Source organism: Salvelinus sp. IW2-2015, linkage group LG3 (assembly GCF_002910315.2).
Source record: "Salvelinus sp. IW2-2015 linkage group LG3, ASM291031v2, whole genome shotgun sequence".
NCBI classification, from domain to species: domain Eukaryota; kingdom Metazoa; phylum Chordata; class Actinopteri; order Salmoniformes; family Salmonidae; genus Salvelinus; species Salvelinus sp. IW2-2015.
The window spans coordinates 3,381,623-3,405,976 of record NC_036840.1 but is presented as its reverse complement, the minus strand read 5'-3'; the positions used below and the strand labels follow the sequence as shown (position 1 = coordinate 3,405,976).

The 24,354-nt window shown below is 45.5% G+C and overlaps 2 protein-coding genes across 2 annotated transcripts in view; one reads left to right on the top strand and one right to left on the bottom strand.

Annotated features, from left to right (window-relative positions):
• Positions 1-22,373, bottom strand: part of kmt2e (lysine (K)-specific methyltransferase 2E) — a 34,795-nt gene extending 12,422 nt beyond the window's left edge. The window contains 8 exon segments of the mRNA XM_070433928.1: positions 197-327; positions 480-719; positions 954-1,162; positions 1,887-2,041; positions 2,263-2,492; positions 4,044-4,155; positions 8,959-9,143; positions 18,459-22,373. Coding sequence (XP_070290029.1) covers positions 197-327; positions 480-719; positions 954-1,162; positions 1,887-2,041; positions 2,263-2,492; positions 4,044-4,155; positions 8,959-9,029 — 1,148 coding nt within the window. The 5' untranslated portion in view covers positions 9,030-9,143; positions 18,459-22,373.
• Positions 22,374-22,464: 91 nt separating this feature from the next.
• ndufb2 (NADH:ubiquinone oxidoreductase subunit B2) lies at positions 22,465-23,847 on the top strand. Its single transcript, XM_024147851.2, has 4 exons — positions 22,465-22,639; positions 23,013-23,157; positions 23,302-23,394; positions 23,745-23,847. The coding sequence occupies exons 1-3, from the start codon at positions 22,554-22,556 to the stop codon at positions 23,374-23,376; spliced, it is 306 nt and encodes a 101-aa protein (XP_024003619.1). The 5' UTR covers positions 22,465-22,553; the 3' UTR covers positions 23,377-23,394; positions 23,745-23,847.
• Positions 23,848-24,354: the final 507 nt, after the last annotated feature.

Here is a 24,354-nt window from a genome sequence, read left to right as displayed (position 1 = left end):
GCAACAGGAGCTGAAAAAGAACGTGAGGGACTCCACTGCCAAGGAAGAACCACAACAAACACACACCTTCTATTGATCTCTCACACTACCTCTCAAATGTCTCAGACATACAACTATGGAAAGGAGTAGAATTCCACTTTTAAATTTGAGCTGAGGATTCTACTTGAGCTCAGGTTTCCACAGGACGGGACCTCACCTCTTGAAGAAGCATCCGTTGGCCTCAAACTGCTGTCGCAGCATGAACTTGCCCCTGTACTCTATGATGAGGGACTCTGGAGCCAAGTCCCTCACTGCCTTCAGGATCTTCTTGTTCTTCTGAACCTGGCTCTGGAAAGGGGAGGGACAACAGGACATGAGGAAAGAGGCTGGCTGACACTGATATTTGCAGAGGTAATGTGTGTGTACAAACTGCGTGCATGCTGCCTGCTTAGGCAATTTGAGGACACATGTTTGTAAATCACTGTGTCGGTTCCAGCTACCTCCACGGGCGGTTTGAAGGTGGCTGTGTGTGTGTTGTAGGCCAGGGTCTTGCCGTCGCCGGCCTCCTTGACGCGGAGCAGGATCTGGACGTCCTCGCTGTACTGGTTGCTGCCGGCATCCTCGTAGGCCTCCATCCAAGCCTTCATCTTGTTCTCCCACAGAGACGGGTGCTCCCCGGGCTCCATTTCTGGAGCTCCACCCTTCACTCTGGAGGACTTCCTGGAGCCCTCACGGAACGCCTGTTAGACAACACACTCCAGTAAGCAGACAGCATAAAACAACAAGGTTTACCACCCGTTTAAGAGACGTTACAGAGTGCATAACAAATGGACACATTTCTGTTCAAATAAACATGCCAAAACGTTTTGGGGAGTGAGTTGCTCCACATACATGTAAACCTCAGAGGTACAGTTGGRGTCAAGATAAGAAACTATTGAGTGTCAATAGGATTGAATGGRAGTTTGAACACAGACCTTCTTGGCTCGGGCCGAGGTGGCGACAGGCTCCTTGTCTCCGCTCCTCTTGCGTTTCTTGTCGGCCTGCTTGTTGCMCGCCAGGCGGCCGGTGGTGAGTGTGATGCTGGTGGGCGTGTGCTGGAAGGCCGTGTACAACTCTAGTGGCACCTCGTCCCCACTCTCTGTGGCACTGGTGTCCCCGTCTGCAGAGATACATACCGGTATGCCTTAATAAAGCATTGGTAATAAAGGTTTATTTGCGCATCTTGTACAGCAGGGTCCAACCAAAGCAAAGTTTTCCTGGTTCTAACTTATTTAGACAAACTATTTCTGAAAGGTAAAAACAAGATTTTCCATAGCAGTCTGCCATTCTAAATGTCTGCATTGTTGTATTACTCGATGTGACCAGCAGGTGTCAGCGTGCAGCTGAATCAGAGATGTGGTCCTGGGGCCCCCTGGGTGCACATTTTGGTTCTTGCTCTAGCACTACACAGCTGATTCAAATAACCAACTCAGCATCAAGCTCTGATGATTTGAATCAGCTGTGTAGTGCTAGGGTAAAAAACATGTACAAATTACCTTGACTAACCTGTACCCCTGCACATTGACACGGCACCCCCTGTATATAGCCTCGTTATTGTTCTTTTGTGTTACATTTTTTACTTTATTTAGTAAATATTTTCTTAACTCTTTCTTGAACTGCAGTGTTGGTTAAAGGCTTGTAAGTAAGCATTTCACATTAAGGTCGACACCTGTTGTATTCGGCGCATGTGACAAATAAAATGTGATTTGATTTGTGGCCTGGGTCTCTCCAGACCCACAGGAGGAAGAGGCTGCAATAGTGAGCAGAGCAGCCTGACATGCACAGCCTTTATCACACTGCCATCTGATCTGAGAGCTGTTTACTGCAGCGCACTGGGAGGGACTGGAAAAGGTAGGTATATATCTCACCATCTCTCCACTCACCGGACATGTTCTCCCTCTTGCGGGTCTGCAGCACGATGGCMCGGTCTCTGTCCAGGATGCGCGGCTGGCAGCGCTCACACAGGTACGTCTCAGGAATGTGCTGCCTGTCGATCCCCATGCAGTCTATGTGCTGCCACACACTGCGAGAGGAGAGAGAGGAGAGGGCAGAGAGTCAGTAACAGCAGCCATTCACAATGCAACAGGGGATCTAGACAGGKGTCACTAATCCCAAAGAAAAGTTGAGATGAGACATGGACACCGTTTGAAGGCTAGAATGTTCATAAATCACTGCTAGGACAGTATGGACTCTGGTCTAAATCACTGTGACCTGATAAAGAAGAGGGTCTATCCCAGATCCTACCTGCACTTGTCGCAGCAGATCATGTAGCCGTCGTCGTGGGTGAAGCCACAGATGCAGCGGGTGATGTCGGCCCCGTAGCTGCCRTCCTCCGAGGTGCTGAGTGTGGTGCCCCTGGAAGCCTCGTCCTGCAGRCCCCCCGGCACAAACAGCCCCTCGCCCGGCCGGATCAGCATGGAGGGGGGAGGGGAGGCCGGGGGAGTGGGCGGGGGGCGCGCCCCATAGTTGTGGTCCTGGGGAGGAGTACATAAAAGATGTTGAAGGTGACACATACAACCCACAAAAATAAGAGTTGCACACTATATATAAACTCCCAGTAAATCACCAACTTTTCGGCATCACTGTGACTTCTTCAGGTTGACACATACAACAATAGCATGTCAAACATTGAAATTCTAATTCAACAACTGCAAACGGCCACTTATTTCTTATATGAATTGTTCAATTGTCTTGAATTGGAATTTCCTTTTCGTTATTCACTAAGCTAAGACTGTATTGTGATTGACCCTAACCCATATCCACAGTCTCCTCCCCCAGGTGAGTGAACTAGCCTGCATGGAGTATTACAGTGTACGGTAGTGTCAGTGTCCTTGTATTTTACCAGTTGTACGTTAGTTTCAGTGTTCCCTGTAATTAACAGTGTACGGTAGTGTCAGTGTCCTGTATTACAGTGTACGGGTTAGTGTCAGTGTCCTGTATTACAGTGTACGGTAGCAGTGTTTCTGTATTTACAGTGTACGGTAGTTTGCAGTGTCCTGTATTACAGTGTACGGTAGTGCAGTGTCCTGTATTACAGTGTACGGTAGTGCCAGTGTCCTGATTACGTGACGGTTAGTGCCAGTTTCGATTACATGTACGGTAGTGCCAGTGTCCTGTATTACAGTGTACGGTAGTGCCAGTGTTCCGTTATTACAGAGTACGGTAGTGCCAGTGTCCTGTATTACAGAGTGTACGGTAGTGTCAGTGTCCTGTATTACAGAGACGGTAGTGTCAGTGTCCTGTATTTAAGGATGTACGGTAGTGTCAGTGTCCTGTATTATAGTGTACGTAGTGTCAGTGTCCTGTATTATAGTGTACGGTAGTGTCAGTTCCTGTATTATAGTGTACGGTAGTGTCAGTGACTGTATTACAGAGTACGGTAGTGTCAGTGTCCTGTATTATAGAGTACGGTAGTGTTCAGTGTCCTGTATTATAGAGTACGGTAGTGTCAGTGTCCTGTATTACAGAGTACGGTAGTGTCAGTGTCCTGTATTATAGAGTACGGTAGTGTCAGTGTCCTGTATTAGAGTACGGTAGTGTCAGTGTCCTGTATTATAGAGTACGGTAGTGTCAGTGTCCTGTATTATAGAGTACGGTAGTGTCAGTGTCCTGTATTATAGTGTATGGTATTATATTATACTGTAGTGTACAGTATTATAGTGTACGGTAGTGTCAGTGTACAGTATTATACTGTACGGTAGTGTCAGTGAACAGTAGTGTCAATGTACAGTATTATAGAGTACGGTAGTGTCAATGTACAGTATTACTGTACGGTAGTGTCAGTGTACAGTATTACGCTGTACGGTAGTGTCAGTGTACTGTATGGTATTGTACGGTAGTGTACTGTATGGTATTGTATTATAGTGTACTGTATGGTATTGTATTATAGTGTACTGTGGTGTACGGTAGTGTCAGTGTACTGTATTAGTGTACTGTAGTGTCAGTGTACGGTAGTGTCAGTGTCCTGTATTACAGTGCATTATAGTGGTGTACTGCAGTGTAGTGTTGAAGTGGAGTGTACTCACGGCGTAGGGCAGCCCAATGTAACTGTGGGAGTGGTGAGAGCTAATGCTGTAGATCTGGTGCGGGTAGCTGGACTTCTCCACCACAACAGGGCTGGCCTCTACCGATTCTGGTCTGCTGGACAGAGACAGAGAAACAGAGTTAGGAGAGGGATCCCATTCACAACGTAACAGAGAAAAGAGATCAGTGTGTTGTAAATACAAGAGGTGCAGAAACAGTAAGGGGGATTCCATTTACAACAGTAAGAGAGAGAAAGCAGAGACAGAAAAAAATGAAAGCTAGACATGAGAGGGAGAGAAACAGGAGGGAGATGAGTGTAGCGTTAAAGGACAGGTAGAGTGAGAAAAAGGGTAGAATAGGAGAGAGAGCAGAGAGAACCTCCTCATAAGCAGTGAGTGTATTGTTGTGCTTCATTGATTCTCCTCTTCCACTGGCTTAATGAGGAGTGTTTATTTGGGAGGGCTTTAGGGGAGCTGACAGTGGTAGTGACAGAGTGGAAGTGGCATGTGTTTGTGGCCTGCCCCCTTCATACCACCTCAGCTAACTGGAAAGAACTGATAGCAGGGCTAATAACTAAATGGGGGCCTAATCTCTCCACAATATTTAAAACCGAGTCCCATTTCTGGAGGACACACACTACTGGAGGCTAACACACAACATTGACACAATAACAGGCATTCACTTCCGTGAGCTCATTTATCAAACCGGTAAATCCACTTTTATTCTATGACATTGCAGTGGCACAGAGAAAGCCTGTTGAACATGGGAGTATGGTTAAATAGGCTACTTCTCACTGGCATTGAAGGAGGGGCGAGGGGTTCAAAAACAAGGGAAGTGGAATTGGCAAATTGACAAGAGAGGAGATGAAGGAGGGAAGGAGAGATGGGAGGAGTGGCACTGTCAGGAGAGAAGAAAAGAAAGACCAGTGACAGCCCAGGCAGTTGAGACTCCAGGTTGATGTCATGACAAATCAGAAGGCTAGCTGATGTTCCAACAACTAATACTGCAACTCCTACATACAAACAGCCTGTTGGTCAGTCATGAGGAAGAAACTCCAAATCCTCCCCTTCTCATGCAGGATAGTCCAGACAACTGCCTCAAGGTCAAAGAGAGGGAGAGTGAAGGAGAGGATAGAGAATAGAGATGCCCTCAGGTGTATCCAAGGCTGGCTTTGCACATTCACACACATTTCAGAAGCAAAATGAAACCTTGACAAGAGGCCAACTGCCCTGCCAAGAAGTTTGGCTAACAATGCAGAGTACAAGAGAAAAGCCCACTAAACAAACTGGACAGCTTCAAAAGGTACCGTGTTACAAAATGTATGTGTGGTCTGATGGTGTAGTAGAATCCCTGAGGGGATGCTATGGCTATATGGCTCAAACAGGCTATGTAGCATATTTGGACATCGAGTACAAGGAACAGTTGACACACAAACCCTGAATAATAAAAGAGAAAATGTGAAACCACACACACAAACACACACTGCCCCGAAGAAACACTTCCAGACTGTAACTGGAATACATGACAAGCCAGTAGCAGCACAGTAGCGTAGCAAAACTAGGCTACTCAAACGAATGGACGTGCCACGTGTCAGCATGTTAAAGTACAAACACACACACACCTCTCCAATACTCCAACCCTCCCTCTCCTTCTCTTTAGACACCCCGTCCCTCCTAGGGTAAAGCAGCAGTACAGTACCTGGTGGAGTCAGTCTTYCCCCCCTAGTCTCCCCGCGTGCTGCACACTGTGACCTCTCAATGCTCGCTGTACAGCACTTCCTTAAATATGGTATTGGCGCTCAAGCACCCTGAGCTTTGTGTCAAACTGAAAACATAAGTGTATGTAAAAAGGTCTAGGGGCGGGCCCCGGGGAAGGTGTGTGTACATAACTCGCTGAAACACACACACACACACACACACACACACACACACAGTTCACTACCCTCCCCAGGGCAGAGAAGTAACCCAACCCAAATCCAAAGAAACATTCAAGTAGGCTACTGAAAACAGTGTGAATGATTTACTTGGGTAACAATCTATAGTTCATAATCAGGGATTTGCAGGGATGCAGCATGCATCATTCAGTGGTGAGAGAACGTTCTCATTCATGTATTAAAATTAAATCCGTGATCGTATGATGAGTCATTAAAATGGGCTTTATTGTGCTTTCCTGGGATAGTCCCTCTGGTGAGAGAGGGGGATGATAGAAAAAGGAGAAGAGAACAGACAAATGATGAGTGAGTTTGTTTGACGGATGGTGAGGGGCCATGTTTGGTCTCAGTGCGAGTGGCCAAAGGGACTGAGACTGACTGCATTAATCATATCTGTCTCATAGGAAGTCGGGGACGAAGGCACAGAGACACAGTAGATGATGCTATAGTCAATCACACACACATGTCTAGGGGGAAGCTATGAGATGTGAGACACCGGGAGACTCAGAGAGCAGAGACAGCAGAGAGAGACAACAGAGATGGAACGGAGGTTTCAATTAAACAGACAGCTAGGCATGTGCTAATCATAGCTCACAGCTCAAGAGAGAGCTTAATATGGAGCAAGAGATCACACACACAGAGAGAGAGCACTTCTGCACAGCCAGAGGCAACGCCTTCACACCAAAGTGTTTCCACTCACTGCCATGGCGACGCACTGTAGCCGTCAGCGAGTGCACGCACACTGTGCCCCGTGTGTCGCTGGGTAGCTAGAATAACACACACGGCAGCCGCGCGCAGCAAGTCACGACACACACAGTCTGCAGCCACAGCGCATCCCCCTGCTCGTCACAACGCTGCATCTTTCAGAGGGAGGTGGAGAGGCAGTGACTGCTCCTCTGGGAGTAGTACTGCTGTTCCTAGGGTTAGCAAGTTAGCACACTAATGCTAACCTCAGCCCTGTGTTGAGAACACGAGGGCCTCGAAGAGCAACAAGGATCCAAGACTTGTTTTATCAGTAGGGTGGAAGGAAGAGGGCTAGATGAGAACTACCCTGGTCTGTGGGCATGCTGGCGGTAGGTAGTCTTGTGTGTGAGTGTGTTTTACAGACAGCCAGCTATACTCTGTGTTCCCTCACATTGGAGGCCCAATTCAAGCTTGCATCAGGCAGGGAGTAGGCCGCCATAGGGTGGAGAGAGGATAGAGAGAGAGGGCTTAAAACCCACAACTACGAACAGAAGGGCCCTGGGCTGAGACACGGCCCTGTAAAAAGCTGACTGGAAGGGGGGAGGAGGGGGAAAGAAAGGTGAGCGCGACGGGAACCATTTAAGACGCCTTAACCGCAAGAGGGCCACCTGTCATTCAGCCCGGTGACCATGGCAATGGCCCCTGCGCATTGCGGAAGGGAGACATTGGGGAGGTTTCCATGGCAACCAGCTGTGGCCGACTGCAACAGCTCTTAAGGCTGGGGGGGGGGTGACGCGGCCCCATTTAAAGAGACAAGCCCTCTAAAAGGAGACCTTTCTATTCTTCAACCACAGGAGCACAGAGGAGGTCTCTCTTATTTGTCTGTAATACTTTGCCTGTATCCCTGCGGAGGGTATAGGGAATACTGTGAGGAGGGTGGTATGTTGTTGTTGCCATGGTGCCAGGCTCCACTTCCCTAACAAGGTGCACAGCGTACAGACAAGGATCAGGTGCGTCATTTTCAGAGTAAAATTCTCCCTCCACCTGGTGGTGTCATTGTAAAATCATGACATTAGCTACACTGACATTGTATTACACAGAAGCAACTCAGAAACAGAAAGTGAACAGTAAGGGTGTGTGATGCTAGGTAGTCATAAACACAGCATATGTTGTATTTAAGTGACAAGCTCTTCTGCCTCACATCTTCTCTACAAAGTGTGTTTTGTCATATATGGAACTTGGATGGTCTGGTCAGATTAATAGCTAGGGCATTGAGAATGTTTATGGGAAGTGATGGGTGTGAGACGGTGAGTGCTATGTATGTGATCAATGGCAGTGATTGACCAAGCCTGTCCCTTACAGCAGACAGCAGGGCTATGGAGCCCCTCAGCAGGGCTAGAGCAGAGACAATGCAGCACAGAGACAGACAGAGAGATACACACACACAGAGACAGACAGAGAGAGAGAGAGATACACACACACACACAGACAGAGAGAGAGAGAGACACACACACACACACACACACACACACACACACACACACACACAGATACAACAGAGACAGAAAGAGAGAGAGAGATACACACACACACAGAGACAGACAGACAGAGAGAGAGATACACACACACACACACACAGAGACAGACAGAGAGAGATACAACACAGAGAGACAGACAGAGAGAGAGATACACACTCATAGAGAGACAGACAGAGAGAGACACACAGAGACAGACAGAGAGAGAGATACACCACACACAGAGACAGACAGGCAGAGAGTACACAACACACAGAGACAGACAGACAGAGAGAGAGATACAACACACCAGACAGAGAAAGATACACAGAGACAGACAGAGAGAGAGATCACAGAGACAGACGACAGAGATAGACAGAGAGAAAGATCACAACACCACAGAGACAGACAGAGATACACACACACAGAGAAAAACAGAGAGAGAGATACACACCACACACAAGAGAGAAAGACAGAGAGAGAGAGATACACACTCAGAGACAGACAGAGACAGAGACACACAGAGACAGAAAGAGCTTAAGGCCGTAAGGGGGAGATATGGTCGACAGACACAGACAGATGACAGGCCCAATTAAAGTGAATGAGGAAGCGGGGGAGAAAGGATGAAATAAAAAAAGAGTGGGTGAGAAAGAGATGGGAGGGGGGATGACAGCAGCAGACAATGGAAGAGAGGCAGAGAATGAGTGAAAAGGAGAATAGAGAGAGTAAGAGAAGGGTGAGATGAATCATGAGATGTTGGTTTGTGCCTGAAGACGTTGGTATACTCACTCTGAGCCTGCAGCCATTTCCAGGTATGAGGTGTCTGCTGTGTCCACCCCTACAGGGATCACTATGCTCATGACGTTCTTTGCTGRTCAATTCTTGTCCTACTGAGTCCAGAGCATGGGAGTCCAAAACACTGAGGCATGCCAGCCACAGCACTCATTGCAGACATCTAAGTGCATCCACAAGGCCTGCCAACACACAGAGGGAGAGAGACAACAAGGGAGTTAGCATGGTGAAAAGGGGACAGTCACCCATCTGAAACTAGATCAGACAGACTGAAAACTGGGGTATTTCCAGGAATCACCATGATTCATAAATTCAGCTGTGTGAGATGTAGGTACTAGCTAACTGCTAGTTACACAGAAAATAAACAGCACGATAGGAATTTCCCTAGTAAAGCTCTCAAAGAGAACCCTCGCCCACCTCACTGGCTACCTGAGACATTAATGGATGCAAAGGGGAAGAGAAGCTATAGTAAGGCGATGCCTGATGTCGTAAACTGGTCAAATGCGACCTCTACACAGACTGCCACGAATGCAGGATGCTGCGGTGGCAGTGTTCCACCACAAGGGGGTGTGAGAGAACACAGAGCTCTGACTGGCGGCCATTAATGGAGGAGGAGAAAGAAAAACGCAACACAGAGAGGCCATCTTTTCGCCGAGCAGGATTGTTCTATTGAGCAGAACAGAGTACACACACACACACGCTCTCTAAAAGGAACACACACACACGCACAATCCTTTAACGCTGTAATTAGAGCTGTCACAAGCCCCTGGCTGTCTGGATGTGAAAGCCAGTGTTAAATAGGCATCTTGTCTCACTYTCCCCCTCTCACACTGTTTGTTCAGCATTGCAGGTGGACAGAAGATGCATAGAAAGACTAAGTCAATAATTAACTCCATTAGGTGTCACACAGACTGCAGCCTCTCTCTGATGAAGAGAGAAGTAGGACGAGGGACTAAATCGTAGGTTGACAGACAGAGGTAGCCAATCCCGCTAACAGGCAATAACAATGCTATGTACATAGATTAAATAGACCTGTCCCAATTAGCCTATACACAAACAAACAGTGGGTGGTAATGTACAGGCTATTATAGCTTATAGCCTACGTAATGCAATGCATGTGTCCAGACAGGGGCATATGGGCTGGCCCTGATACTGAGAGCACAGCGTTGTTGATAAGTGGGATTAGTGGGAGGGACACATGCCCAGACAAAATAGGATGGAGTTCACACCTCCGTGTGTGCGTGCACCAGCCCTATAGCAAAGAGGGCTCATCTCAGACACATTGCTATAAAAATCTGGACATTTCAGGTTTACTAGACCTCTGAAACATTTTTACAGTCCCTTTAAACAGCAGGGCCCATATCACAGCACAGCTTTGTGTGGCTCAATTAACAATAGAAACCAATTGTTGGTGTAACATTTCCCCGTAACAGGGCACTTAGCCAGAACACTGAAATGACATAAAACCTTTTTGTGTTATCTCAAAGGCTCAGTATGTTTTGGTGTAGTAAAAATCCCCTCCTTCGGAAACAGGCCGTCTGTTTCCAAGCGTTTTGCTCTGATCTTCTCAGCCTGTCTAAGGGAATCCTGCTGTCACTGCTCAGGAATGCACACACACGCATGCTCAGCTCACACACACACACACACACACACACACAACCACCCCCGCAGACAGATAACCCAAACCCCCTCCCCTTCTAGACCCTTGCACACATTCCTTTGCTGGGAGGCACCCAGGGGCGCGCATACACACACACACTGCACCAGGGCCAGACACATTCAAGACACACAAAAGGGGGGTTGGAAAAAAGGCTAACGAGTACAGTACAGCATTCCTGACTAAATCTGAGCGCTGTGACTGCCTCCGACGCTCCTCCCACTTCCTCTAGCGGAGCTGACTGTCACACAGGACCAACATGCCAAAAAAAGCAGAGGAAAAAGACAAACGCTCCCTCCACCTCGCTCCTTCTGCCCTCCCTCACTGTGCCCCATCCACCCCACCCCCGCCGGATCTCTCTCCTCCCTGCACTTCCCAAATAAACCTCAGAGCATGGAAGGGAAGGGGAGTGCCGCAGACAGTGCTCCTAATTACAAAGAGAGAGAGAGTGAGAGAGGCTGTGAGACAGGCTGTGAGACAGGCTGAGAGAAATATCCAAAGTAAGAATTGGCAATATGTACATTGTTACATCATGCCAATAATGCAAATTGAGAGAGAGAGAGAAAGGCTGAGAGAGAGAATGGTGAAGGGGAAAGGGGAGAGAGTACAAGAGGGAGATGGGGGAGAGAAAGACAAAGCAAAAAATTATAATGGCAGAACACTAGCTAGTCAAGCAAGGAGGAAAGCTATAGCTCTCTTGTCCCCCACTCCCCCTTTCGTTCTGAGGTTCTCTCATCACGGATCTCACAGCGCTGCAGGGAGCCTTCCAAATGATCCATCTACCCTCTGTTTGGGAGAGGCGCCCAAACTCCTGTATGGGCACTAGGGTTCCTCTAGCACAGGCAGGCACAGCAGCCTTCTGAGACTACGTGGGAGAGTAGAGCAGAGACTAGAGCTGAGCCCACTCTCCCCCCTCTTCTCATTTGCCCTCCTCCCTTTCCCAATCTCCCCTCCTCACTAAGGCCATAGTCACATCATTGTGTGGGGGAATAACTTTCCTTTTCAGACAGACCAGTCACTCTACTAAATTCAGCAGGGGAAACTCACACACACGCTCCCTCGTGCTAGGCTAGTTGGAGCCACCGTACGTCAGAGCTTGTTTTCATTGAGGCTCTTTGAGCCAAGTCTCAGTGTTTGATTTTGAGCCGGGAGAAGAGAACGACGGACATAAAGACGGGCTTCTAACTGAAGCTGCGCTCCTCCTTCCCTCTAAGTTCCCAACAGAGAGCTGAAGTGACTTCACACCATCCTCATAGGCTGAGTCATCGCAGCAGCCAGCCATGAGCGCGCACACACACACACAAAATAAAGACACTCCTATACACTGGAAAAAGGCACCATTAGAATGTCACAACCCTTCCTTTCACAGTGCCCAAACAGGGCTACTCTCTGCAGCAGCTGTCCTTCATTAATCACCGTGCCCAAGCTGCCAGGGCTCCCTCTGTGCTTTAACTCTGAAGGTGAAACCATACATCAATAATACAGGACATTAGAGATGTAGGCCTACATTGTGTGTATAAGATTGGGCGCCACTAGCAGCGAATAGACAAGTTCCACTGTGATGTTTACCCGTTGACCACCTATAGCGCAGCAGCAAACTGCACTAAAAGGCATTGGAGAGAGAATGATATTGCATTGTCCACATCCACGCTCTGCAGAGCACACTAACCAGCAGACAATGGCCCCAGGCCAGCACTGTGTGTGCGAGAGAGACAGTGTGCCCTAGAGGCTACTCTACACACATCAGCCTACACACTTTGGGCTTGTACCCTGTCAAACAAACACACACAGGGGGTAAAGGAGGGATCTCCCATCTCAGGTGCAGGGTACAGCCAGCCAGCCAGGGTTTTCAGTGCAGTACATCCAGGTTCTGACAGCTGGTTTGGGGCAGCCCTACTCTGGCCTACTCTCCCTCTGTACACCCTCCTCCACTCCCTAACACAGCACGGCCCCATTTGACATTCTTAAATTTGATAAGGATGACCGATGACAAACAAAATCATAGATTTGCGTTGAGCTCGCATGTCCACCTGTGTGACTCAGTCGTGTCTATATTAGGAAAGAAAGGCCAACTAATCAAACCAAATAAAATGAGACTGACCTGCTCAAATGCCTGTGCCTGGCGTTAATCGTAGAGAAATTGGGCCGCAATTAACACAATTGCAACATTTAGTTAAAAATTTGGCCTAGTTTTTTTGCCCATATCGTGCAGCCCTACATGGCAGTGTGGAAATGATCTCAAATGAGAGCAGGAAATGCAGAAATTGATAAAAATGCAGGAAATTGTTTTATACTGTTTTCAACCTCATCCAAAAATAATCTGAATGGAGAAAGACTCATTGAAATCACCCTAGGGCCTCACACTACTCAAAGCTAATTTACAACTTTTTTCTTTTTTTAAACACTAAATACCATCAAAAATTTGAAAAATAACGTGATATGATATTTTGGCCATATTGCCCAGCCCTGGTCAGAGACACTCAAGCCCCATTACAGCACAGTTCCATGATCAATCCCCACATTCACCCTCGCCTCCACTGAGTCTGCCCGGTACCCAGCGTGCCCTACACTAAGTAAGTAGTGTTAGCATGTAGCACAGCAACATGAAGTGGGCGGGGCTAGTGAAGCATCAGGCCACCTATTTGGGAGGTAGTCTAACTAGTGAAAGGCCCATTTAACAAGGGATCCATTACAGCCCAGCACTGCAAAAACAGTTTACCTGAACCCTGTTTCCCTCTCCACCTCTTGTGTGTGACCTACACGACCGTGCTGGGCCTCAGAGCAAGGCCAGCCTCCCATGAGCTACTAAAGGCCTGACTCGCTCTACGCAGAAAGGGAGGACACTGGAGGCTTAGAGCCAGGCAGCCCCACGGGGTAAAACTACCTAGGCTGGCAGTGTACTGTTGTCAGCCAGCTATATCTATACAGATGATAGTTTCAGGATGGAGTCTGTTGTTCTCCAGGGACAGAGGGAGCAACACAAACACAAGTGGCACTCTTTACAGTGGAGGATGAGGCAGGCAGAGAGGAAGTCAATAGATTCTCACTAGCCCCATTGAGCTGTGGCCTTCTTCTGTCCTACCCAGTGCTGACTAGCAGTAAACATCCTGTATAATGAACCCCTTCACTTCCTCACTCTGTGGCCCACTGTCCTGGCTATTGGCAGCTCAAAAAGCCTTCATGGCTTCTCTTATTGAGCCCTTCATGGATGTGTGTGTGCTCCTGGGATTGAGGTGAAAGGAAAGGTGTCACCCAGCAGCAAGAACTCCCTGCCACGCAGTCCCCTGTCCCCCAGGGGGGAGTGGCAGGCAGGCCACATCTCCCTGTCAACACAGCCAGCGAAACACACCATATCAGGTATTTACAGCTGTGTAAGAGTGTGCAGAGAGGGGGCACCCACCAGGGGAGCGAGGAGAGGGAACCAGAGAATGCAGTGTGAGTCAGTGTGTGAGGCGCTACGAGACCGTGACATGGTTATGGTAGCATGACGTCTAGTACCAGGACAGATCAGAGGCCACTGTCCCTTTAAGAGGAAGAAGAGGTAGGTGACTGTGGATTGTGTATTATATACCAGTCTCTGATTAGACACAGCAGGCCCGCTCTCATCCAGTATTTATAACATGTCCACACAAAAGTTAGATTTTTTTACGGAACTCGGGGAGGCGAACATCAAGGGAAACAGTTTTTTACTGTGCCAGCTACATCCATACACACAGGTCTCGTTACTTGTCAGAGGTTTCCAGCCTGCAGTTGTTCTGACGAACGGAGCGGTTCAAACTGGTGTCTATTTTACTTCCCGACAGAGGCCCAAGTCTCCCAAGGTCTCTCTGCATCTAGGTCTCCACTGCATGAGTGACATCAAAACGTATCATGACATCATTCATTTGGTGGAGGACTACGCAAAGCTAAGCTGTGGAAATACTAGAGGGAGCAGCGTACAGCAGTCTGAGGCCTTACTTTACCCCCACTGTTGACAAGCATTTGTGAAACAAGCACCTGTGTCCGTGAAAAGAAAGATCAGGAGTCACAAGCAAATGAGTGCCTGTATCAGAGTGTCAGTCAGTCAGCTGTGGCAGTGACGATAGCCGACACAGCCCTCTCACTAGGCTCCTCTAGAGAAAGAAAGAGAGCAGCTGCACAGGCTCACTGTGGGGAAAACTGAAAACACCTCTGCCTCCAATGATTTGGCCTCCTGTCCTCAATTGGCAGAGGGGGAATTAACATAACTCTCGCCTCATAAGGACACAGAAGCCTAATTGGTGCCGTCCTGGAGAATCAAAACAGAATAGACTAATGGCCGTCTCCATCCAAGATGGCCACAAATCCAGATAATTTTCTGTTCATGTAAGGAGGAGTCTCGTCTTACAAGGCTATGGCAACATGGGGTCATGAGGAAAAAGGAGGAGAGAAAAAAAAAACACTGGGCGACTGTCTCAAACTGGCATTTCGACAGAGGCTGCCAAAGTTTGCGCCACAGAGAAGTATCCAGCTTCTTTAGTTTGTCTCACAGGCCAGTAGGGAGGGAATGGAGCGGTGTAGAGCTGCCTGCCTCACACCATCCCAAAGCTAGAATCACCACCAGGGGACTGAGCCATACTACTGGGAATCGGGCCTGAGCTGATGGAAAATGTCACAACACATGAAAGGAAAGACATGCATTGTCAGGAGAAGATTGTTTGGGCAAACTGGAGTCGCGTGTACGTGCGAGGTGTAGCCAGGCAAGTTTAAAAAGCCTTGTTGTGGCACTGGGGCTCCTTCTCATTTCTATAATGAGTGATATAGAGCTGAACTTTCAACACGATCACCAAAACAGACAAAAAACCTGGCCATTTATTTTCATTGTTGGGTTATTTGATGACGGGCATCTGTTCTGAGCCTGTGAGGAGCTGAGAGGGGGAGGGGCAAGAGGAGGGCAGCAGGTCTTTGTCAATGTCAAAGGGAAATAACCAAGTCACAGCTGTTGTTTCATTCCCCCTTCACAAAACTCAACGCCTCTGATCACCAGGTAGGACTTGGGAAACAGCCTGTTGTTTATCTATTCATGAATTTAATGTGAATTGGGCCAATTTTCTGAATTGGAAAATACAATTGAGACAAAGTAGCCTATGTTCCAAAGAGCTAGGCCTAACCACACTGAAATCTTCCTAGCTAATTTAATGACCGTTTCTTGTACTAGTCATACCCGAACACTGGTAAATATTACACAAGCACATAGTTCCAACCATAATGACACACACCATGGTTGTTGTGACCTGCTTGTTCTATGGTTCATATCCACAATCAGTATCATGCTTTCCCCCTCAGTCGATCTGACCTTTAGATAATCACTACTTATTAACTACATTTACATGCTTACCCCCTAATGATAGTGAGTTATGAGATATTAAAAACGTCCTGTCTAGTCATCATGTTGCTTTCTACAAACATGAGTTAGACTAGTAGCCCACTTACTGTTAAATGTGGTAACTTGGTCCAACTTGCCAGAAATGGGTGGGAATGTTTAGTGTTGGACAAAGCATGAGGTCAAAGAAGAGTGGGGGTGGCAATAAACCTCATTGTTCTTTATACAAAGTGCTGCGTTCATATCCTGTTATGCAACTCCTCAATATGACAACCTGCTAATAACATAGCCAAATTCAGCAACTACAAATCTGAGCTGACGTATATCGCGTTGTTGTAGTAGTATCTGTATATACATCCTGCTCTTCAAATACAATGCATCACGAAGCACAATATTAGCAAAGAAATGTGATTGAACGACATGGGGGGGAACTAATAGCTAACCAGACAGTTGGCCAGTGAATCTCAAACGTATGACCTGACAAGTATTTTTATATCAAAGGCGGACATTGTCACTATGTTAATGTACGACAGAAAGCAGTCCTTGTTAATCTATCCCATTGTGCACTAGCTTGCCCGTGAATGTGTATCGGCGCTGCAGTCAGCTCAGCCGATAGGGGTGTGAAGGGCTGAACATAGCTATTAAATTACCACAACATCAAGCCAAGCCGCCATTTTCATAGCGCTTTTCTAAGGACAGCGAGAAAACCGTGTAACTGGGGGACCCTCGCCACGAGAAGAAAATCCCCAAGAAAGCAATCAATCGTCTTTCAGACATTCTTACTTAAGTATCAATCTGTCGATACCGTTTATGTGTAGTCATTGTTAGAAAAATTGAGAATATCGTCGATAATTTAGCCAGCTGGTTAGCTAACGAGCCATGCTAGCTAGCTGCAATGGCTTTCAGAGCTACAAAACGTTGGCTAGCGAGCCTCGGCAAAGGAACCATTTTCTCAAGCTACGTAGCTAGCGGCTAACAAATAACATTGGGCCTCTTCGTCTTGAAAAAATACATATACATAAGTTATTTATTGTATTAATATTTGAGGCTTGTACTACTACCAGACTGCTACATCAGTTGTAATACTTAGCTAGCTAATATTAGCATTCGAACTGCGGTAAACGTCGTTACGCTGGCCAACGAGGGCTTGAACATTGAAAGATTAGCTACCTAAGTTAGTAAAGCAACTTGGCACGTCATAGTGTGAACAATGCGCAAAGTTAACACACTTGCTGAATATACATTCTCGCAGTTTGATTTCACTTTGAAATAACATTGAGACAATCTATTGTAACCAATCGCACAGTTTAAACGGTCAAAAAAACTATATTGTCAGTGGAGGCAAGATTCTCCGATTTGACTGTCCCCTCCCCCCACGTTTGCAGCAGTTAAACCACATACCCTCTGAATCTAAATTAAGGGATGTAATGCATTTGTCAACTAGGAACAAAATAGAATGGTGGGTGTTTATCGGTCCAATAGCCGTTTGTGCATCTCGAGACTGAGGCCTCTAGTTTGAGATATATATACATTTWAAAAAAGCATTTACACAATTGTGGACATGCGATTGAACTTTGATCAGAAATATAATGCAACTACAATTTCCAGACAATTATGTAGTCTTTTGTTATCTAACTGTATATGTAAACAAAAGCCCTGTCAGTGCCCTCTGCGCAACACCACATTTTGTGGACTAGCTGGCTAGTTATTCATAAACGGAAATAAACCTTCATAGGATCAACAATAAGTGTACTTCCAACCACATATGAAAATCTGTAACTAGATAACGAACACGGATGTGTTAAACCAAGCCAGTCCAACAAATACTGCAATACAATTCATGATTTACTTGTTCTGTAAGTACAATTTTACCACTAGCCTATTGCATGGGAGTACATTGGCAAACTGACCATCCTTTGGGGGCTGGTTGAAAAAGAGAGCGGGGTAGTTCTTCATGCCACCTAGTTAGTTAACGTTACGTTCGATTGCAACAGTATACTGACATTGCAGGTATAGTTAACTAGCCAAAATAGTTAATGTTTTTAAAAGTATTGCTTCCCTTTCTCTTCATTAACAATCCAATGTTATTCAACTGCATTAACTAAGTAAGCGTGCTAACCTTTCAGAAGCAGCCAGTTGAATCAAATTCAAATGCGCTAACGTTAGCTAGCTAAACACTGCACTGTCTAACTAGCCAATGCTAACAGTTGCTAGCCAGCTAATACAAGCTAACGTTATACCAAAACAATACTATAATTCAGGACTAACATTCTAAGTAAGTGTCTCACTTATATTAAAAACCAACTAATTTCCTACCAGAAAGTTAGTTATTATCAACTTCCATCTAACTATAGCGCCATCAGCATCCACGTAGCTAACGTTACTAGCTACAGTAGCTAGCCATGAGAAACCAAGTCGGCAAGCTGGCTAGGTAGACTAACTTGGTGAGCTCTTGAAACTAAGACAACCTATGAGGTAGTTTTAAAGCGTTTTACTTACAGTTAAGGTCCACTGTAGATACCCTGAATAAAGAAACAGCGACCTGGGTGAGACCCCCGTCGCTAGAGCCTCGCTCTCTACACAACCAAAACAATAGCTACTTCACTCCACACTGCGGCTCTATAAGGTTTAAAAATATTTACACTGATAGCAGTCTTCTTGAGAGACTCCCCCTGCTGTAATTAATTTTCGTTGGTAGTTATAGGAACCCAATAATGACAGACAGTTCCGAACCGTTAAAATTGTGCCCTACCTACGCCGACTGTTGGAAATTAGATCCCCTCTACCCTGTCTCTTTTCCCTTTGCAAAAATGGCGGCCCTGGCAGGACTGCCGTGACTCCGCCTCCTCCAGCCCCATCAACCCCTAACCCGAGCCCCGCCCCTACACTCTCCGGGGTCCACATGCCCAAGATTACAGGGGCGCCGTGAAATGAGATGGCTACATGCGCGTTCACGCGTCCGTGCCCTGCCTGTTCTGTAGTTTTGTGTCTGTAGTCCAAATCTTGCCGCTATGATGCCACTATGCAGGATTTATGTGAGTTCAGTTGCAACGAGTTGGTTCTAGAATATATATATATCCCCTTGCTTATAATCCTAATTTATACAATATGATCTCCAAACTTAATTTATAACAAATGTAAACATTCATAGGATTGATAAGAATCAACATCTCAGATTGTGGGAGTACAGCTTCTCATGCGTTCAGCAACTCATTAAAAATTAATCCATTACCATGAATGGAATAATACCTCTTTATTGTCAATTAAAACATTTCATAAACATTTACATTTTCCTTCAACTGCTTGAAAGATCAAGCAACATGGTGCAACACAAAATTACAATACATGACAGACAATACAAGGCATAGACTAAACTCATGTACATAGTCCTGTATGTGTTTTTTCTTTTCAACATCTGAGAACAATTTGTACACTTTGATGTGTGAGGGGGTAAAATTAGGGTGGTCAGTGCTTGACTTGGGCAGATGTTTACTGGAGCTGCGTACTGGCACTTCAGATTATCTACTGCTTGAGCTCCTGCACCTCCTATAGAATATTAGCTCAAAAGTATTGTGGAGCTCCTGCACCTAAATATAAACAGTACCCAAAATGAGTACTGGCACCCTACAGTATTTCAGTCCAAGTCAAGCACTGTGTGTGTAGTCAATGCAGTTTCTTAGCAGCCAAGGACAAAGTCTGGTTGCTTTTATTACTTCCTCTGGAGGAACTTGTTGAATTCTCAGCCCTTTCCCTCCTGTTTCCCACTTCTCTTAACTGCAAAGCAATCTGATGTGCTTTTGCCAACCATATGACCATGATGTCCCGCACAAAGACATACCATGTTTTATATCTATGGTCTGCCATCTCACCACCACTCATGTCTCAAAGATTCAAGTGTTCTTTTCACTTTTATAGATGATCCTGCTGCAAAAGGTGAAACTTTATTAAAATAGTAAAACAAACAGAAATATATTGTATTGTCACTGAGGTCCATGACACACCTTCTGTATCTGCTACAAATAAAACAAACTCATGAATGGCAATTATTAGGCCCTAGTTACCAGAGTTCGAAATTAGCATCTAAATCTGCTGCCCAAGGCAGTAGGAGGAAACAAATATCTTATGTAACCCACTTACACACGAGCCCATGCTTTCTTTGATTTAGCTGAAGGCACGGTGTGTGGCAGGCAATACTGACCAATATCAACACAATCTACAAATGTAAGCATCGTGCTATTGTTAACAAGTACATTTTACTCATAATTGCTGTTACATTATTCCAGTCTTCCAAAAAAACGGCACTATTATGAATACATGTTACATGTAGGCCTAGTTCAATAATAGTGACAACAATGCGTATAGGCTACAATTATGAGGTCAAGGCAAACGGATCGTTGCATGTGTAAAGTAAAACGTTTCCATGTCCAATTTTCAGAGTATTTCATCCACACAGATACATTTTCTTCGAGCTAAAGAGGTGCGTCCAACAATGTATCTAAAAATCCGTTGGACATGTCGTGTACGTGTCGTTCGAATTAAGGCGAAGATACAGTGGCTCCTGCGAATCTTCCAATCCTGTTCACATATACAGTCATTGCCTGTTCACATGAAATTACAGTTCGACCTCCCCTCCCCCACTGATATCTAGCCAAACCGCATCCCCGCGCGCACGCGTAATACTGAAATTGAACTCGCAGTTTGCTGGGATTTCTCGTCTGTTGGTTGTATCAGATCGTCTTGACAGAGTAGATGAGCCTTCATAACTGCTACAACTACAATCATTTTCGGAAATCTTATAGCGAACGTAGGTGATATTGTACACCAGTCGTTGGCTATAATACGGTATATATATATTTTTGTACTTGATTCAGAGTGTAGGGTTTTAATTATAACAATAGTTGGAGACGTTATCAAGAAGTAGCCTAGTTGGTTTCCGGGCAGTTTGATTGGGATGAGATTCGGTGGTAAAATATAGCGTTCTCTCGTTTTCGTAAAATGGCGTTCTTGTTTTGATAGATTGACATTGCTCTCAGCCAATGATGCATGAATTGGCCTGTTTTTGCAGAAATGGTTGGCTTCTGATGACATCATTCGGACATCGGTTGTAGGCGGGTTCTGAGCTGTGAGGGGAGAGTGGCGCAACCGGAGAATTTGCAGAGCCAGGCGCCATTAGGGATGAGTCAAGAAAAACAATGCATTAAAATGCAAGATAAATACGGGATGAGCAATTTATTGCTGTTCGACGACTGGAATTACTCAAATTAACTCGCCATTCAACGTATTGTATGCAGATAGCTATAGATCACTTTCCGTTATTTTCGTGAAATTGCAACAACGCAGCTGGTGGCAAATAAGATGGCGCCTGCCGTTAACGATCATGCACGTGCATAAAGCGCACTGACTAAGTAGCGGCACTGCGCGCACTCCCGAGAGGAGTGCGGAAAACATAGTTTCTGATTCATACTGTACTCGTTTGTCGTAAAGTCGTGTTTGGTCTTGTCAGTTTATACTATATTGTTTATGTATTTCCTATTCTGGCATTTAAACCGAGATGTAGACTGACGAGCCAACTTATCTACATAAGTCGAAACATGGATGGATGGAAAGTAACGGTCAATGTCTATGAAAATGTAAAAGAGGCCAACAAAAGCTGAACTGAACATTGGCATGAAAGGAAATAAACTTTTCTGCAGGACTTTAAAGTAACAATTCGATTACAACTGGATACATTACAACTGATGGAACGCGAAGTTAATTGCAAATTTGATATTTTTGCAAGTTTCCCCAAGGACAAAAGCAACTGTCAAACCGCTTAGCTGTCGATAGGGAGCTTAGAGCTTGTCCGCCATGTTGTCACACTCGGTTCTCAGATTCATTAAATCAGTAAATGGCGAATAGACTCTTCACAATTACCCAAGAGAAGAACTGCTCTCGTAATTTAAATGGTCATTAACCATTTGTGCCTGTCTTTTGTCGCTTGATTTTTTCATTAAACCTGACTGCCGTCCTATAATATCCCTCCACCTTAATTTACTATACTGGATGCAAAACAAATGCACTGCATTTTCTACTACTATGCTACTGGGCACCACTCACCCATGTCATGGAAGACATGTAAACATCAAAGGAAGGAGGTGCATGACGTTCCAACATAAAACCTGTACTCAAAAGGAAGGAAATTGGAAGGACTGCCATGACCACCAAACGTCCTTGCTCAGTTGTCAGTTTCTAAAAGTTTGCACAGAAGCACGCATGCATTAATTCACCATGTCACAACACAACCTTCCAGCATTACATTTTCATATGAAAAATTAAATACACATTTCCCAAATATTTGCTATACGATTCCCTTTTAAGAGTTTCATACATAGATGCATAAACAAATCTACAATAACTACCTAATATACATATACACGTATGTAAAGGGTTTTGTCTCCATCTAGTGTGCAAAAGTGGAAGCGACACGAGTCGATCCATTTTCTCAACAACCCTCCATCTCGACCAATCATAGCGCTCGTTGTTGGTTGGTCGCCCTCTGTGTCAAGGTGGAACGACATTTTGAGAAAACAACACTGGGGGAAGAAAGAAAAAACGATGTCTTCTTTAGGAAGGGCAATGGGTGTCCTTAGGGCCGGGACGCAGCTTCTGACACGTGGACCTCAGAAAATAGTAACCCGAAAGTAAGTAGCGTTACTGGTGTTATAAACGTTAGCTAGCTATGTGCTAACGACGAAAGGTTGACTTCAATATCGTCCTTCATAATTAAATAAACATTATCAATCACACGTCAGCTGTACACATATCACTGTCTTAGCTTTAAACATTAACGTTTGGCTATAGCTTATAACTAGCTTACAAGTTAACCAACTAGCTAGCAGTCTGACAGAAGGCCTACCAAACAGATGTCCAGAGGTAGGCGCCATGATCAGATGTTAACCCATTGGGTTGTTGGGTTTAATCAAATGTGTAGAGCGTAGCTACATTATACTGGTATACGGTGATAGGATGTATACAGTGATACCATCAGTGCTCTGGTTTTCTGTTAACTTTCAGAGCTGGTGGTGGACCACACATAGAGGCCCAGTACAGGCAATTCCCACAACTCACCAAGAGCCAGACGTTCCAAGCAGAGCTCCTCAGCAGTGCCATGTGGTTCTGGATCCTGTGGCACTGCTGGCATGACCCAGATGCAGTAATGGTGAGTTAAATGTAGATTAGGCTCCTAATCATAGTTATGCCTGGTATGTCCTGTCCGATCTAGTTGTCAGTTCATAGAGTAAAGGATGGAGACAAAGMCGGTGTCTGTCAAGCAGACTTAACCCCATGATGCCTCTTCTCTCAGGGTCACTTCCCATGGCCTGATGCATCCGCATGGACAGATGAGGAACTGGGGATCCCAGCTGACAATGAGGAATGAGGTGCCCTCTACCCCCAGGTGTGCCTTTTGTCCTGTCTACATCAGTCTTCTCCACCGCAGGATCTGTGACGCATCAATGAGAATGTCTGGTCCTCTGATGAAAGATTGTGTCCATCACACAACGGATAGTCATAAATTGTTGGTTTTATACACATTAGGATGGGAAATGGAATGCTTATTCAGTTAGTACAGTAATGCAATTGTGTAGGCGATTGTTCATGCACTATAGCCCTTCTGTATCAAGATGTGTTAATATGCCCATTTCAATTATGTTCCTTACTGTAGCAGTGGCATGTTTTTTAAGCATTGTTTGAAACCATAGGTATAAGTATATTCTAATAGTACTTCTCTATTTCTTGCATTTCTAGACCTTGTGTGTGTGCCCGGTCGCTACCAAAGTCTACCTGGAGGTTAAGGGTGTCCCGAGAGGCTTTGTTGTACATAGACAAATTAAATTTATTCAAAAACATATCTTTGGGGTGTGTACATATGGAACTCAATGACTGTTTTTGAATGTGTATAATAACTCCAAGTTCTAGTCATTTCCTGTAATAACAATAACAGAATCAGTTCATTTTTTATATTTACAGGTCATTTTTGAAATGCATTAAGTAACAGTGAGCCAGTGTTTATGGTTTAAATCAAACCATCTGAAGAACGAATGCACAGAGAAGAAACATGACCATTGATAGAAAAAACAAATGCAAATAGATTTGCATGTAAGAGTTTACGGTAAATACTGTACAATGAGAGAACTGCTGCTAATAACAAACCCTGCCTGCAGGCTAGCTCTTGTGCTTGTTATTACACAGACGAGTGGTGAGGACTTGAACATGCAATAAGAGTTAAGGTGTAGTGTTCATGGAAATGTCTGGCAATAGGATTCAACACTATTCTGTGGAGGGGAAGACATGAAAGTAGTGTGATCTTAGTCATTAGGTGAAATCTCATTAAGAGCTGAGTGATAGACCACAATTA

Coding starts and splice junctions, on each gene's coding strand:
- ndufb2 (XM_024147851.2), top strand. CDS start 22,554: ATGTCTTCTTTAGGAAGGGCAATGGGTGTCCTTAGGGCCGGGACGCAG. Junction 22,640..23,012: donor CAGAAAATAGTAACCCGAAA/GTAAGTAGCGTT, acceptor GTTAACTTTCAG/AGCTGGTGGTGGACCACACA. Junction 23,158..23,301: donor ATGACCCAGATGCAGTAATG/GTGAGTTAAATG, acceptor CTCTTCTCTCAG/GGTCACTTCCCATGGCCTGA.